The 15,843-nt window shown below is 35.3% G+C and overlaps 1 protein-coding gene across 3 annotated transcripts in view; it reads right to left on the bottom strand.

Moving 5' to 3' along the window:
* Positions 1-15,843, bottom strand: part of VPS50 (VPS50 subunit of EARP/GARPII complex) — a 119,895-nt gene that overhangs the window by 11,484 nt on the left and 92,568 nt on the right. For all 3 annotated transcript variants that reach the window (XM_033194767.1, XM_033194769.1, XM_033194768.1), the window contains 3 exons: positions 8,891-8,971; positions 1,235-1,383; positions 54-150 (listed from right to left, as the gene is read on the bottom strand). In XM_033194767.1, coding sequence (XP_033050658.1) covers positions 54-150; positions 1,235-1,383; positions 8,891-8,971 — 327 coding nt within the window. The remainder of the gene's footprint in view (positions 1-53; positions 151-1,234; positions 1,384-8,890; positions 8,972-15,843) is intronic.

The raw sequence follows: 15,843 nt of genomic DNA, 5'->3' as shown, positions 1-15,843 counted from the left end.
ATCTGTGTCCTATCTTGCTCACAGTTGAAATGACATACAAGACCATGTCTGACCTGAGAATAGAACTGCTGAAGAAAGGGCTTTTTGACTGCAGGCATCACAGCATCCAGATGTGGCTGAAGGAACTCAAACTGTTCAGCCAAGAATACCCTAAAGGGAATAAATAACCCACTGTGTAAACAAATTGTGTAGGATTTAGAGCCTGTCATGTTTTCGTATAAGTATTTTTTTAACATTTCTGAGCAAAACTTTAACAATAAAAATTACTTTCCACTTTAGTGGACGACCCTGTACTACCACTTGACATGTTCATTTAAAATCTACACAATAAATAATGCTGAGTTTATGACTGAATGGAAGTTGAAGAGAAAGAAAAGCAACTTCAAAGGAGCCAAGCAGCTTATGATGAGGTGTAGGGTCATGTGCTTCAAATGTAAGATGTGAGCCCAGAGTAGCAGGTTGAAAAAATAACACAAGGGTATTTTTTAAAGGATTTCTTTTAAATATCTCATTCAGTTATATAAAACAGACTCTTGAAATCTCAGATTTAATATCTGACACTTTTCAGAAGTAACCCCAACATTCCTAATAGGCAGCAAACTGTAACTTGGCTGAGTATCACAAATGAACGACAGGTACCGGAGGCTGGGTTCAGGAATGGGAGTCAGTGGGCTGGTGAAGGAGCCTGGACTACTGCCTGCAGATGCACTGCATCCAGGCACTGTCTTTTTCTGCTTTTTGTTATTAATCCAAAAACTCTTACGTTATATTGGACTACATTTTATAGAAATGCAGAAGTTACATGCGTTAATTGTATTAATAACTCTGGGGATTTATAAAGGTCAGGAAGCATTCTTATTGATGTCAAGGGTCAATTACACTTAGCACTAAGTTGACAATGCAACCACAGCTTCTCCTAGGATCATGAATCATCAATAGGAAAATATGAAGCATAGTATAACACTTCTTAAAGCTATACTTAAAGCATGGATCATGTTGTTAAAGACTGAAAATTAAAAGATGTCCTTCTTTCCATTTCTGTAACTGAAAAACCAACCATGCAGTTTAAAAAATCAATTGGTAATCTGTGTTAGAATATACTTGTCAGAAACATATAAGTCATATTTAGAAGTGGTAGATGTATGCAGCTAACTAGAAGTCTAATTAAACAATGCTTACTTTTATAAACGTTCTTAAATATTTAACGGCAATGCAACTGTTTTGAACAACTTACAAGGATTCCGTGGCTATCACTCTTTCTGCCAACCCATATAATGTATCCCCAGATGTCAAAACCACCAGCTGACTGAGGTGTGGACTTGGCACCTTCTCCTTTCTTTCTTCTGCTGCTGTGAGTGTGGCAGTAGGATCAGCAGAAACTTCCTGAAAATACAATACATATATAACCTGGAATAACAAATCTAACAGTAATAAACCATGTGATTTTGACATAACTAGGATTAAAATTAAAATACTCTTGGGGCATACACTAATTACATTTAGGTTCAGTTCTTTTTATCCTGCTTTCATGTTTTGTAACTATTGGAACCTTCTTTTTAATCCTAATTGAAAACGAGCCTATATAATATCATCCAAATCTACATGCTACTATCTGTGCATGACCTAAAGTCTGTCAACACAAGGACTCTTTATGAATTGACAGATGTTTCATAGCAACAATAGTGAGATGGCCCTCAAGAACTTGTAAATGAGAGAAATATGATTACTCCTTGAGAACCACACTGATAAAATCCAAAATTATGGTTTGATTAACCATCTCGCACCCAAATTTTAATGAAGTTTACCTTGGTATATAATCTCAAGGAGGCAGGACTAGAATGAAGTTATAAACTGGAACAGAGCCAAATGTATTGTATATATCTGGGGACAGACTACTGATAAGAAGGAAGATGGTCAATGTGAACAAAGGAAAGGGATACCCAGGAAGCAGGATGTGCCAGGCCCTTCAGCACCGTCCAGGAGAGAACCACTGATTCAGGTATACGGCCATGTAGTCAATAGGAGTGATGCAGTCTAATTTGTGGTCAGGAAAACTCATCAGACTTCAAATTTCTCAGTTTTACTTTCATCTCATGATATACTCACTAGAAATCTTCTCATTACTAATTTACCTTTCTAGGTATTCTGATGCCAGGCAAGGAGTGCCTTGGATATGAGTTATGTACATTCTTCACCTTCATATAAACATATCCTATATTGTAAACAAACAGGTTGGCAAAGGAAGAGTTTCAAAGATACACTTACTCAACTTCTCCTCAATACATAGCAAGGGACTCATTTTTTACTAAGCTCTTAGCAAACAGTTAAAAAAACAAAAACACACTTCAACTCACAGGCACACTGGCCATCTTTTTTTGCCAGGAGGGTGGGAATATCTTGAGATCATGGGTAAAGATGCACAAGGCTGGCTACTTGGAGTAGCTGACAGAGTACCAGAAGACTGCCAGCTCAAGAGTTACCAATCACTCCAAATATTTCAATACTTAACTTAATATGAACTTATTTTGGTGAATAAGTTTCCCTTTGTACAGAGAACATGAAAGAAGGCTGTTTAAAATACTGACATCATCATAATAGTTATTTGAATAGTTGCTGCATTACATGTCAGAGAAAGAGACTTTTAATTATTGTTTTCTGGGGCACAAAGGAGAGAGGTCAAGGCAGTGAGCCTGTAGTGATCCTAACATTACTGATGACAGTATAATCCAAAGTCACTTCACTGTGAAGGTCATTAAGAACTTTTATAACCAAATATATTTCTAATAACAATGAGCTTGAATTACAAATGTTCATTATACTTTTAGTTTAAGTATAGAGTTTTGCAGTACTGACATGGCAACAAACTCCATTCATTACATTTTGAAAAAAAATTTCATAAGAGAAATTTACAAAAAGAAAAAAATAGAATAAAAGCTATGTAAGTTAAGCAACAGCTCATAGTACAAAAGTGCAGCTATGTTTTTTAAAGCTAATCTGAGTACAAGTTAACCCCTGCCCCCACGCAAACTTTTAAAATGTTGATTGAACCATAGAATGACAGAGTTAGAAGAGATGCTAAACATTATATAATACAACCCCTGCAGTTTACGTACTACTTTCAGTGTGGAAAACACTCCATGGTTATCTCTATTATGGAGAACATATGAGTAGGCAGAACATATGAGAGGTGAGAACATATGAGTAGGCAGATAGCAAAACTAAATGTTTAAATGCAAAATAGCTTTAAAAGAACCTCAAAGAAAATTTAGCACAAAATTGGATGTAAACACATCTAATAGTGTACAATATATAAAGCTAGATTACTTTTTAAAGCAACTTTATAGTAACAAATCTCCAATTATTTTCCATATGAATAAATAAGACATCAAATGCATACATATAATTTACTCCTATAAATTTAGCAAAATGCAAATAAAACTTATAAAACCTTTCAAGTTAGAAAATGGTTTAATTCTTTATCTTTTTTTTTTATCTCCTATCTTCTCCTAAAGACAGTGTCTCTTTTCAATCTCTACTCAATTAGCATTTAAAAGTTAGTTTGGGAATAACTGGGCTTCCTCTAGGGAGAAGCAGGATCATGGATCCATGCAAGTTAATTAATGTCATATCTCCATCATTCATTTCCCTCTAAAAAGGAAATAACCCTACTCCAGCAGAAAACAAAAAAAGGAGAAAAAAAATTACAAAATTAAATACTGTTTGGCACCAATTGGTTGTCTATCCTATTTAATTCTGGTAGTTATTGATAAGAAACAAGTAAGGAACCTTAAAGTCATTCATGACTCCCCTTCTTCCTCACCTTCCACATCCAATCAATCACTAAAACATGCCTAAATAGACACCTCTCATTTGTTCCTTCCCGATATTACTATTTAAACAGGTCACAGGTTCCTTAGCAGTCTTGACCGGACTATTCTAGAAGCCCATGAATAGAGAGCTCTGTCTTTAGCTTCTCCTATTTCTATGCCAGTTTCCATATAGTTAACTGACTGATTTTTCAACAATACTGATGTGAACTTTCTCAAATAGAGATGTGATCATAACACTCCCTGGTTTTAAAGCCTTAATCCATTCCTTACAGGAAAAAGTCTAAACATGTTACCATGATATTACCTGTTTATAACTGACTCTAGCCTAAAACACTGTTTCCCAAATTATCTTCCCCCTACTAGAAAATAAACTCTACACAGGTAGGGAGTTTTGTCTGGCTTCCCCACCTTCCCCTACAATTGTATCCTTTAATTCCTGGCACAGTGCTTGGCACCACATAGAGTGTTCAACAAACAGACACTAAATAAACATTTGTTGAATAAGGGTGGCTCATGCTCCTATTTCCTTTAGGGATCTGCTTCAATGGTCCTTCCTAGAGGGATCTTCTCTAACTGCCCAAATAACATTACACCCTTTCTCTCACCTAAGTTCTTCATTGCTCTCAACACAATCGGATGTTAAATTAGATCTTCATGTATTCCTTAACTACCTCCTCCACTCTGGGGGCCATCAGTCTACCACAAAGTACCTAGGCATGCAATATGTATTGTTGAATGAATTAGTAATAAAGATAGCTATCCAACTATCTTGTATCTCATTCTGCACCCTCATCACATAGCTCATTTTCTGTCTGCTTCCAATACCTCTTATAGCGCTCTCAATTTTCTTCTTAGTTCAGAGTTGCAAATAACTATTTCAGAACAAGTCAAAGAACGATGAGGAGATGTAAAACTCTGAAACATGAAAAACGAATAAAGGAACTGGGAGAAGAAAGGACTCACTTGGGCAAAATGGCTAGGCTACTCAAAGTGATCCAAAAGAAGTAGAAATAAAAATAACAGAAAATAGTTCAAAAGATAAGCATATTTGGTTACATTATAACAAAGCACATTCTATCAGGCAGACTTAAGGCAAGCAGGGCTGCTTTGGGTGGTTATTAGTTCCCAAAAAAACATCACTGGAGATGTTTAAGCAGAAGCTTATGGTTACTAGGTATGTATGAATGCTGTACAGGTTAGATGAGCACAGATAAGTTTCCTTCTATGAGTAAAATCTTGGAAGATTATACTCCAACAGTATAACAAAACTCCTTCTAAGCATCACACACTTTTGCTTTTAAAATATTGTATAATTAAGCTAAATCTAATATGAATTTTCTGACAATACTGTATAATCTCAAATTCAAAATAGCTCAAGGATCTCCATGAATACCAAACACTTATAATAGCAGTTAATTTTAAATTTCATTCTTTTGGATTAGATATCATATACACAATATATTTATAAAACTAACAGTTTCTTTCAATTTAAGTACTAACTAGTTAATTAGGGATAGAACAGGGAGGTGGCTCTAGAAAACAATGGAAGGCAAGGAGAGGGTATACCTATAGTCTGAGAGAATACAGTTATCTTTCATATGACAAGAGGAGCCAAAAGCATTTACCTAACTACCTCCTTAATGCCTCCAACACAAATGCGTTGAGTTCCCTTCTACTCAGGGAGCTCTTTCACAAAAGCATTCTTTAGAAGATCACTGGAATTGTTGCCCCCACTTCAAAAGGCTTTCATTAAAATACCTTCCTTTGTTCCCAGTTGTATGCCTGGCATTTGAGGCATAAAATTTATGATAATTATTTGCTTAAAGACTAAAGTTCTGTGTTTATATTTAGGAAAATACGCTTGAAGAGAGCAAGAGAGTCATGAAAATGTCAAGCTGACATAAATAAATGGTATGTGCTTACTGCACACTTAAATAAAAAGCTCCTAAACTGGCTTTTTCAGTTTACAGGAGTGTAATAAGTAAAGCATATAACCCTTTAAAGACTGAAAAATGAAACCTTAACCACCTTTATTCTCACTGTGAGAATCACATTTTTTAACCTTTCCTACCACCAATGTGCTACTACAAAGAGAATTCATATTTATGAATTTTTCTGGACAAATTTAAAATATTATTATCAAATATTTAAAGTTGGCTAAAGGCCTGGGTGCAGTGGCTCACGCCTGTAATCCCAGCACTTTGGGAGGCCGAGGCAGGAGGATCACCTGAGGTCAGAAGTTCAAGACCAGCCCGGCCAACATGGCGAACCCATCTCTACTAAAAATACAAAAACTAGCCAGGCGTGGTAGTGACAGCCTGTAATTACAGCTACTTGGGAGGCTGAGGCCAGAGAGTCGCTTGAATCCGTGAGGGGGAGGTTGCAGTGAGCCGAGATCTTGCCACTGCACTCCAGCCTGGGTGACAGAGTGAGGCTCTGTCTCATAAGTAAATAAATAAATAAATAAACAAATAAATAAGTTGGCTAAAGGTCTTAAAGCAAACAATTTAGTTAGCATAACCAAATGGGTTACTAAAAATTCACCTTCCTGCTGTCACTATCACCTATACCAGCTTCCTTTCTTACTTTTCCTATTAGACAACTTTTCTTAAACTTTTATTTGATGTGACAAACAAATTTTCTTAGTTTACATTGAATTTATATGATAAATTGTTTCAGGTGGTATTTTTTTAAGACTACAATGATTCTATTTTGCCTTTTACAGCTTAAAGAGAAGTAAAACTTAGAATATCTATATGGAGAAAATAAAATTACCAAAAAAGTATTCATTAAGATTTTAACTGACATGCAAGATAAATATAAGGAAAAATATTACTTCCATCTAGTTGGTTTCAGATTGATTAAGCCATAAATTATTTCAGTAGCCAAAGAATGTACTGAGTAGCAAGAAATCAATTAATGTATTCTGCCAATGTAAATGCAAATTAATGAAGTGAAGAAAATTAATACATACCAGCTTAAAAAATCCTGAGATTTGGGAGGCCGAGACGAGCGGATCATGAGGTCAGGAGATCGAGACCATCCTGGCTAACAAGGTGAAACCTCGTCTCTACTAAAAAATACAAAAAACTAGCCGGGCGAGGTGGCGGGCGCCTGTAGTCCCAGCTACTTGGGAGGCTGAGGCAGGAGAATGGTGTAAACCCGGGAGGCGGAGCTTGCAGTGAGCTGAGATCCTGCCACTGCACTCCAGCCTGGGGGACACAGCGAGACTCCGTCTCAAAAAAAAAAAAAAAAAAAAATCCTGAGATCAAGCAAGTTCTAGTAAATGACAAATATATTTTCTAAAATAAACCAATGTTTATCAGTATGAGTAATAATTCATTATACACTATGTGGCAAAATCTGAAGCAAAAATCCACATCTTAAGGGTCAAATCTAGAACTGGAGTTTGACGATCACAAGACAGTAGCTAGCAGGAATGACACAGAAATGCCAGGGTGAATGGCCCTAGTGGTAAAATTTGGCCCATCAATCTTGGGCCTTTCAGTCAGAAACAAGAAAAACTTTAGCTGTGGACTAAGATCTGGAGAATAAGATTTGATGCTCAAGGTTATACTTAAGTATCCAATAAGAAGAATGAAAATCGAAACACAGAAAACTGCAAGTGGGGCTGAGACCAATGGATTTTACAAAACAAAAACTAAAAACAAAAAAGAAAAGAAAAAAGAGAAACAAAAAGGCTGGGTCAAATAAGGAGCCTTGACTCTGAAACTTAAGATCAAGGATTAAATATCATAACCAAGGAAGCAAGCCAAGTTAAGCCAAGAAACAAGAAACTCAGGGACTGGAGTATATTCATCTACTCTATGAACATTTTCTGAAGCAATGCTATGTGCCAAGGTAAGTGATATGACTGTATTTTTAAAAACATGTTGGGTAAAAGGATCTCCAAATGTTAAGAGAGAAGGACACCAGTTATTTCTTCTGCCCAAACAGCGCTCACCTGAGATATCAGCACATGCCTCACTCACTTTATTCACAGCTCTGCTCAAGATCCCCATCCTATCACTGCTTCAGTTTTGTCTTAGTATTCAATGAGTATCTGACACTATGTTATACATTTGTTTGTCTCTCTGTTCCAATAAAATACAAGTTCCAAGACAGGAAATATCTCTTCTGTGCACTGATGAATTTCCAGCTCTACAACAATGCCTGGCATGTAACAATTGTTGCAATAAGTATTCCTTAAAAGAATAATCATGGCTTTATAAAAAGCTTCAATAACAGAAGTATGCACATAATGTAGAGCTTATGAAAAATGAGGAAAATGATTGCTTGTTCGTGTTAGGTTGAAGGAATAAAGGAAAATTCAGAGAAGCCTGGGGTTAAAATAGATGTGGAGAAACGTCTAAACAACATAAACTTCGGGCTACAGTGACCAACCACGAGAAAGTTTTTCTCATTTTAAATGTTTATGTTAGCTGAAACACTACAGGAGGTAATTAACCCTGTGCTGCTATCTAACCTGTCTTCTTAAAACGTGCATTTCATCCTGTGATGACAGTCAAAAACCAGGCTCCCTACACACAGCAACTAAACCCAAATTTTCTCCTTGAATTTCAAAGCCGTTTATAAAGTGTCCCAAACACTCTCTGCAACCTAACTTTGCAGCGTATACCAGTGTCCCAATCGTAAGATCTGTCAAACTTCAGACTGCACCCGCCTCAAGGCCCTTGCTCACCCTGTGTACCTTCATTTAAAGACTTTTCCCTTTCCCATTAATCCTATGCCTGGTCTTCGAAGTCTAGCACAAGTGTCACTTCTTCCTTTAGTTCTCCTCTGATTATTAGTTTTTCACATAAACCTTTCTCTTCTTTGAACTTGTGCTAGACATATGACCAATATCATATTCTTTTATGTATACTAGTTTCTCTCTTATCAGACTATAAACAACCTGTTTTACTTCCTATATGCACTCATTTAATTCTGAGGACTCCGCTACTCAATATACATATAGACACACATTTATATGAAATTGATTGAATAGCTAATTTGCATTTTATATAACCCAAAAGAATTTATCCCAATTCATTACTTACTAGATCAATAAGGCTTTCTTGTATTCTGTTTAGAGTTGTTCTTAGTCTACTACTACTAAGGCCGAGTCCCGTTGATTCCAACTGAAAAAGAAAAAGGCTTGTTACATCATTCTAGAGATCATCTTGCAAATGTTACATCTTCAAATTAACCAAGGTATTTGATGAGTTTTCACTCAGATACTTAGCCTTCAGAGGGTTTCCAAATTGCATTTACAAATTCTAACACATCAAGCAAAGGAGTCAAATCTCAAGGGAACCAAAGAAACATTTACCTGTGTGCATTCACAGGACACACTAACATGTATCAATCTTAAGAATTATCAAGAGAGTTCTCCAGAATTTCTTTCTCAAGAGTCATTATCTTTAGTTGTAAAACTTGAGATTTTAGATAAAGATATTACACCCTGTTGTATGTAAGATATGCTGTGCTGTGTTCATGTAGCAGCATAACAACATAAAGTTATTTATATTTTTTGCTCATTTATTTTTCTTATATAAATTAGCGATAGCTTAAATCCTCATTCAAAAATCAATACAATTTTCTATTAGGCGTGGTAAACATTTCACAGTATAGATAGAAATCTATTCACTACAACAAAGCCAAACCATTTATAAAAACCTTCACACAAGAGCATAATTGAGAAGGATAAGAATAAGACATGAATAGCCAGTTAGTCAGCTCCCTGGGTGATGATTCCATTGATGAAAATAAAGGTAATTTAGAGGTAATCATACATAGTTAAAGGCATTTGGTAAAATGTTACAATGTTCTCTATGAGCCAATAAATTTAAAACATCATTAAGAGTAAGCTATAAAATGTATGTCATTAACATAGTCAGAAATTATGTAGGTATGACTATGTGACTATATACACACACACAAGCATACATGAACATTTATTATTCCTCTTCCTCTCCCATTTGAGATACAAGAATGAGAAATTATTTACATGTGTCAGAGAGTCTTAAGTGAAAATAGTTGTGCCATAACACTGTGCAATAAAACATGAACTGATTTTATATGCTAATTTTATGATATTTAATACATTTTATTTTCTCTAGGTTTTATAAATTTCATTAATCCATTTTTCTTCTATTTTCATTAAGGTATTATTTATATATAAATTACATTCAATCTTTTTAAGTATACAGTTTGATGAATTTGGTAATTGCATACAATCTTGCAACCAGCACCATAAAAAGATAGAGTTCTCTCACCCTTAAAAATGTCCTCATACCCTTTGCACTTATCCGCTTCCCTCACCCTTAACCACTGACCTGCTTTCTCTCACTGTAGTTTTTGCCTTTTCCAAAATTTCATATAAATGGATTCACATAGTATATAATCTTCTGTGTTTGATGTGTTTTACTTAGAATGCTTTAGAGATTCACCTGTGTTGGGTCTGGTGGTATTTTGTAGTGTTTTATTGCTTCATTGTATTTAGTAGTATGGATATAGTACAATCTCTTGTTCAGTTTACTTATTCGGTCAACTAACGTTTGGGTTCCAGGTTTAGGCTATTTAATAATGTCACTATGAACATTCATGTGTGTGTCCTTGTCTAGACATATATTATTTTCACTTTGGACTTTCTAATTCATATATTAAATATGTTTTTAATCTTATAAGGTACTTCCACATTGTTTTCTAAAGTAGCTGTACTGTTTTCATTTCCACATACAATGTATGTGAATTCTAGTTGTTCCATGTCACAGACTAAATGTTTGTGCTTTCCCTCAAAATGCATGTTGATGTCCTAACCTCTAATGTGACAGCATTTGGAGATGGGGCTTTTGGGAGACAAAATCAGCTTTAGATGAGGTCATGAGGGTGGGTCCCTGGTATGATGGGATTCATGACACTTTAAGAAGAGACACTAGAGAGTTTACTATCTCCTTCCACGTGATCAAAGGAAAGGTCATGTGAAGACACAGGCAGAAAGCAACCATCTGCTAGCCAGAAAGGGTGCCCCCACCAGAAAAAGAATTGGCCACCACCTTGATCTTGGACTTCCAGCCTCCAGAACTCTGAGAAATAAATTTCCGTTCTTTAGCAGCCAAGTCTACACTATTTTGCTATGGAAGTTGGAGCAGACTAAAAGACTCCACAAACTTGCCAATTCTTAATACTGTCAGTGCTTTTTAACTAGCCATTCTAGTGGTTGCACAGACGTATTGCAATGTGCTTTTAACATGCACTTCTCTGATGACAGTGATGTCAAACATCTTCTCATGTGCTAATTAGCCATTCTCATATCTTCTTTTGCAGTGCAGATACCCGATAAAATCTGTTCCCATTTTTTAAGTGGGCTGTTTTCTTATTGAGTTATAAGAGTTGTTTATACTTTGTGCGAACACGCCCTTTCTCCATATGGTTTGCAAAATTTTCTCCTGGTCTGACTTGCCTTTTCGTATTTCTGCCTCTTTAGCAAACATTGTTAACCATGAGGAAGCCCATTTTATCAATGTTTTCTTTTATGCTTCATGCTTTTTGTGTCTTTTCAAAGAAGCATATGCCTAACCCAAATTTCACAAAGATTTTCTCCTAGTTTTTTCTAGACGTTTCATAGTTTTGGAACTTCTTTAGGTCTTATAAACAATGTTTATTTATATTCTTGTGTATGGTATGAAGAAGGGGGATTGAGGCTTTTTTTTTCTTTTCATACTTATATCCAAGTGTACCCACACCATTTGCTAAAAAAACTATTTTCTCTAATGAACTGCCTTAGTGCCGTTTTCAAAAATCAATTGACCATGTACGTGTGTCTATTTCTGTTGCACTGATCTACTGTTAGGCCAGTACCATACTTTATCAACTACTGTAGCTCTGGAGTAAGTCTTTGTGAAGTCAGGTATAAAAATCCTCTAACTCTGTTCTTCAAAAATGTTTTGGCCATTATGAATCTTTGGCTTTTTGTATCAATTTTAAAATAAACTTCTAAATTTCTTCAAAAAAAAAAATCTTGTTACAGTTTTGATTGGGATTGTACTGAACCTATAGATTTGGGGAAGACTGCCACCTTTACAACATTGAGTTTTCTAATATATGCACATGGTGTATCTCATTATTTATTTACATAGTCTTTAATTCCCTTTCTAATGATTTAATATTTTCAGTGTATAAACTTATCAAGTTATCTGTTAAATTTCTTAAAAAGTTTTGATGTTACTGTAAGTAAAGCTTTTAAAATTTTTTTTTTCATTTTCAAACTGGATTATTGATTTCTGTATACTGACTTTATATTCTAGCAGTTTGCTAAATTATTTATTAGTTCTAGAAGCTTATTTGTGGATTCCTTAGGGTTTGCCATGTCATCTGCAATTAAGTACAACTTAACTTCTTTTCCAATCCATATGCCTTATATTTCTTATCTTATGACAAAGGCTAGGATCTCCAGCACAATTGTTTGGGGGTTTTCTTTGTTTGTTTGGTTGGTTTTTTTCTGGAGACAGGGTCTCACTCTGTTGCCAGGCTGGAGTGCAGTGGCATGATCACAGCTCACTGCAGCCTCGACCTCCAGGGCTCAAGCGATCCTCCTGCCTCAGCATCCTGAGTAACTGGGACTACACGTGCAAGCCACCACACTTGGCTAATTTTTGTATTTTTAGTAGAGACTGGGTTTCACCAAATTTTCCAGTCTGGTCTCGAACTTCTGGGCTCAAGCGATCCTCCCACCTCAGCCTCCCAAAGTGCTGGGATTACAAGTCTGAACCACCATGCCCAGCCTCTTTTTTATATTTAAAGTACATCTTTTTGTTCTTCAGTGTGGACTTTGTTTTTAATCTATTCTGACAATCTCTGCCATTTGAGAGTTTAGTCCATTATCATCTAATGCAATGATTAGTTGAGTTTGCACCTACCGTTATATTTTATCTCTATTTTCCCTCCTTGGTTCTTCCTTTCCTGCCTTTTGTAATTATATATTCATCACTGCTTTACTAATATACAGAAATCTTGCAACCTTATACGTCCACACCCTCCCCACATACTTTGTTATAGTTTTTAAATGTAATACATCTACATGTATTATGAACTCCAGGAAGACTATGCTATGATTTCACTGTTAAACAGCCCTGTGGTTTATAAAGTAAGTGGAAAAAGAAAAACTTATCTTTGAATTTCCACAGGTAGATTCCATTACCAATGCTCTTTACTCTTTTCTGAGGATCTAGGTTTTCATGTGTTATCATTCCCCTTCAGTCTGAATAACTTCCCTTAGGAATTTTTAGATGTCCCTTGTGACAAATTCTCTTAGTTTTTTGTTCTTTTAATTTAAAAGTATCTTAATTTCACTTTCATTCTCAAATGATGTTTTTACTGGATATAAAATTCTAAATAGACAGTATTTCTTTTTCTTTTGTACCTTCAAGGTACAAAAAGCCCCCATAGCTTTTTAATGGGAAGTCAGCTGTTAATCAGATTATTGGTCCCTTTTATATAATATATCTACTATGTTTTTCAAGTAAAACTTTCATCATAGGTACCCTGCTGTACATTTCTTTATGCTTCCTCTTCTCGCTGTTCATTTAGCACCTTGTAGCTGCAAAATTTTGGCCAATGTTTTTTCAAATATTTTTTCTGACTCATTCTCTCTCTTCTTCTCCATCTAGTATTCCAATCACATATATGTTTTACCGTGTGATATAATCGAACGTCTGTGAGATTTTTTTCCTTTTAATCCTTTTTTATGCTCTTCACTTTGAATAATTTTGATTAAGTTCACATATTCTTTCTTCTGTCATGTCCATTTGGCTATTAAGTATATTGAGTAAATTTTTTTGTTGTTTTTGAAGTTGTATTTTTCATTTCTAGGATTTCCCTTTTTTTTTATTATTGTCACTACCAGAATTTACTATTTCTCTGCTGAGATGTTCAAGCATTTAAAATATATTTTGTTTTAATTCATTGAAGACAGTGATAAAAGCCCATTTAAATTCCTTAGCCCTTGGTTCCAATATCTTAGAGTTAAACTAATTGATTTGGTGCTGTGTCTGTTAGGTGAAGTTGGATTACATCACCGATTTCATTCTGGAGATTCTGGATACTGTCATTTTTCTCCCATAAACATCATTTCCTTTGTTTTCAGTACATAAGTTTCTTGGCTGGGCTTTAACTACAAACTGTCTCTTGTGCAGCAGCTTTGGTCTCTGTTTATATTTTTTTTCTTTCACTGGGCTGCAGTCAGTTTGTTCCATATAATCATGGATCATGGAATCACATATCTCACAGTCTGAGATACAGGTGGACTGAATTTGGAAATCCCCTCTCTGGATTTTTTTCTCCTGAGCTTCCTCCACTATTTTTAGTGTTTCCAGTTTTCTGGCTCCACGTTTCTGATTCTCCAGTCCATAAAAACTTCAGGTCTTCCTGTGCTTGTCTCTACTCGTGGGCCACATGGACTGCACTTAGCCCTGAGCTCAAAGCCACGGGGATAAAATTTATTTTCATAGCTCCCCTTTCTCCCATCTGCAGACTAGCATGGACCCCTCACCAGAGTCTATTTGCTGCTTCTGTTTACTCTCCAGTGTCTTCAAATAGTTGCCTTTTCTATAACATTCAGATTTTATAGTTGTTTTCTGCAGGAAATATTATCTAGAAAGGTTTTAGTCTGTCATACCTGGAATTGGAAGTTAATTCATTTCTTAAATATATAGATACCGATTTATAGGCTCTCTACAAAGAAACAGTTTTACTAATGAAAGGTAACCTTAAACGAGGCTCACAAACTGTTGTCAAATAAGAACGTTCATAAGATTTACTGGAATGGCAAATAATTAGAAGATCAATCCATACGCCATGAGTGTCTACTATGTGTTTAACACTGTTTTAAGTAAGTTACAGATGGTCTTCACAAAAAAACGTGAACCAGAAAGACCAAAGAAAACATAACTTAAGAGGTGAACAATGGAAAGCTGGGGACAAGGCAAGATAAAGCAATACTATGAACATTATTATAACAGAATCCAATGGATCAGATATAAAATAGAGCATGAGGAAGTAGGTAATAACCAGTTCAGTGAATAGCAGGAGTTTCTGGAGGAAACAGTATTAATAGGAGGAATCCTTTGGACTAATGTATATACTGTGTCCCTAACCAATGATTTCTAGAAGCCAGAACCCCTGAGAAAAAGATGCTTATTTTTCCACAAGAAGCATCCATCTAAATTCTCTCACACAAGTCCCTTTCTTCTGACACAGAAGCAGATACAACCATATAACCTGTTCTTCCCATTCTACACATTACCTGATTCCCCCTCCCCTGGTACCACTAAGATTCAACAGCTAATAGCGTAAATTTGGAGTATTTATTTATTTTTATGAGTATGAAAACTTTTATGATTTCTAATGGGCCTGAAAAGCTTATTCTCTTAGGAAATTAAAAACTACCACTTCAATATTATAGACATGCATGTGCTTATTTGTGCTATTTATGTATAGATTTTGTTTCAGTATAATTAAATAGCTCTTACTGAGTCTTACAGAATTGAAAATGGTTTAAATATAAAATATCAGAATACTGTGTTCATAACAAATCTTAAATCAAATATGCAATATATTTTACAATAAGTAACTATACTTTGCTAAATTTCTGGGGTACTAGAGAATGCCATTCTGAAAAAATTCTGTGTCAGTATATAATCAGCTGGGAAATCACACACAAAACCATTTGGTTCCCAAAAGTTTCAGAAAGATCTTATTTTAACACACCTTATCAATAATGTGTTCTGGAACTGTTCTGTCCCATATGATAGTAGTCACATGTGACTATTTATATTTAAAGGTAAATTAACTAAAATTAGACACAATTAAGAATTCAGTTCCTAAGTCACTAGTCATACATATTTCAAGTGCTCAACAGCCATGTGTGGCTAGTGGTTACCATACCGGACATTGCTAATACAGAACGTTTCTACTATTATGAAATTTCTTAGACAGGACTGGTCTAGAGGCA

The sequence above is a fragment of the Trachypithecus francoisi genome, unplaced genomic scaffold (assembly GCF_009764315.1).
Source record: "Trachypithecus francoisi isolate TF-2019V2 unplaced genomic scaffold, Tfra_2.0 Lachesis_group4, whole genome shotgun sequence".
Lineage (NCBI taxonomy): Eukaryota > Metazoa > Chordata > Mammalia > Primates > Cercopithecidae > Trachypithecus > Trachypithecus francoisi.
Note: the sequence above shows the minus strand (reverse complement) of the source record. Positions and strands in the feature narration are given on the sequence as shown.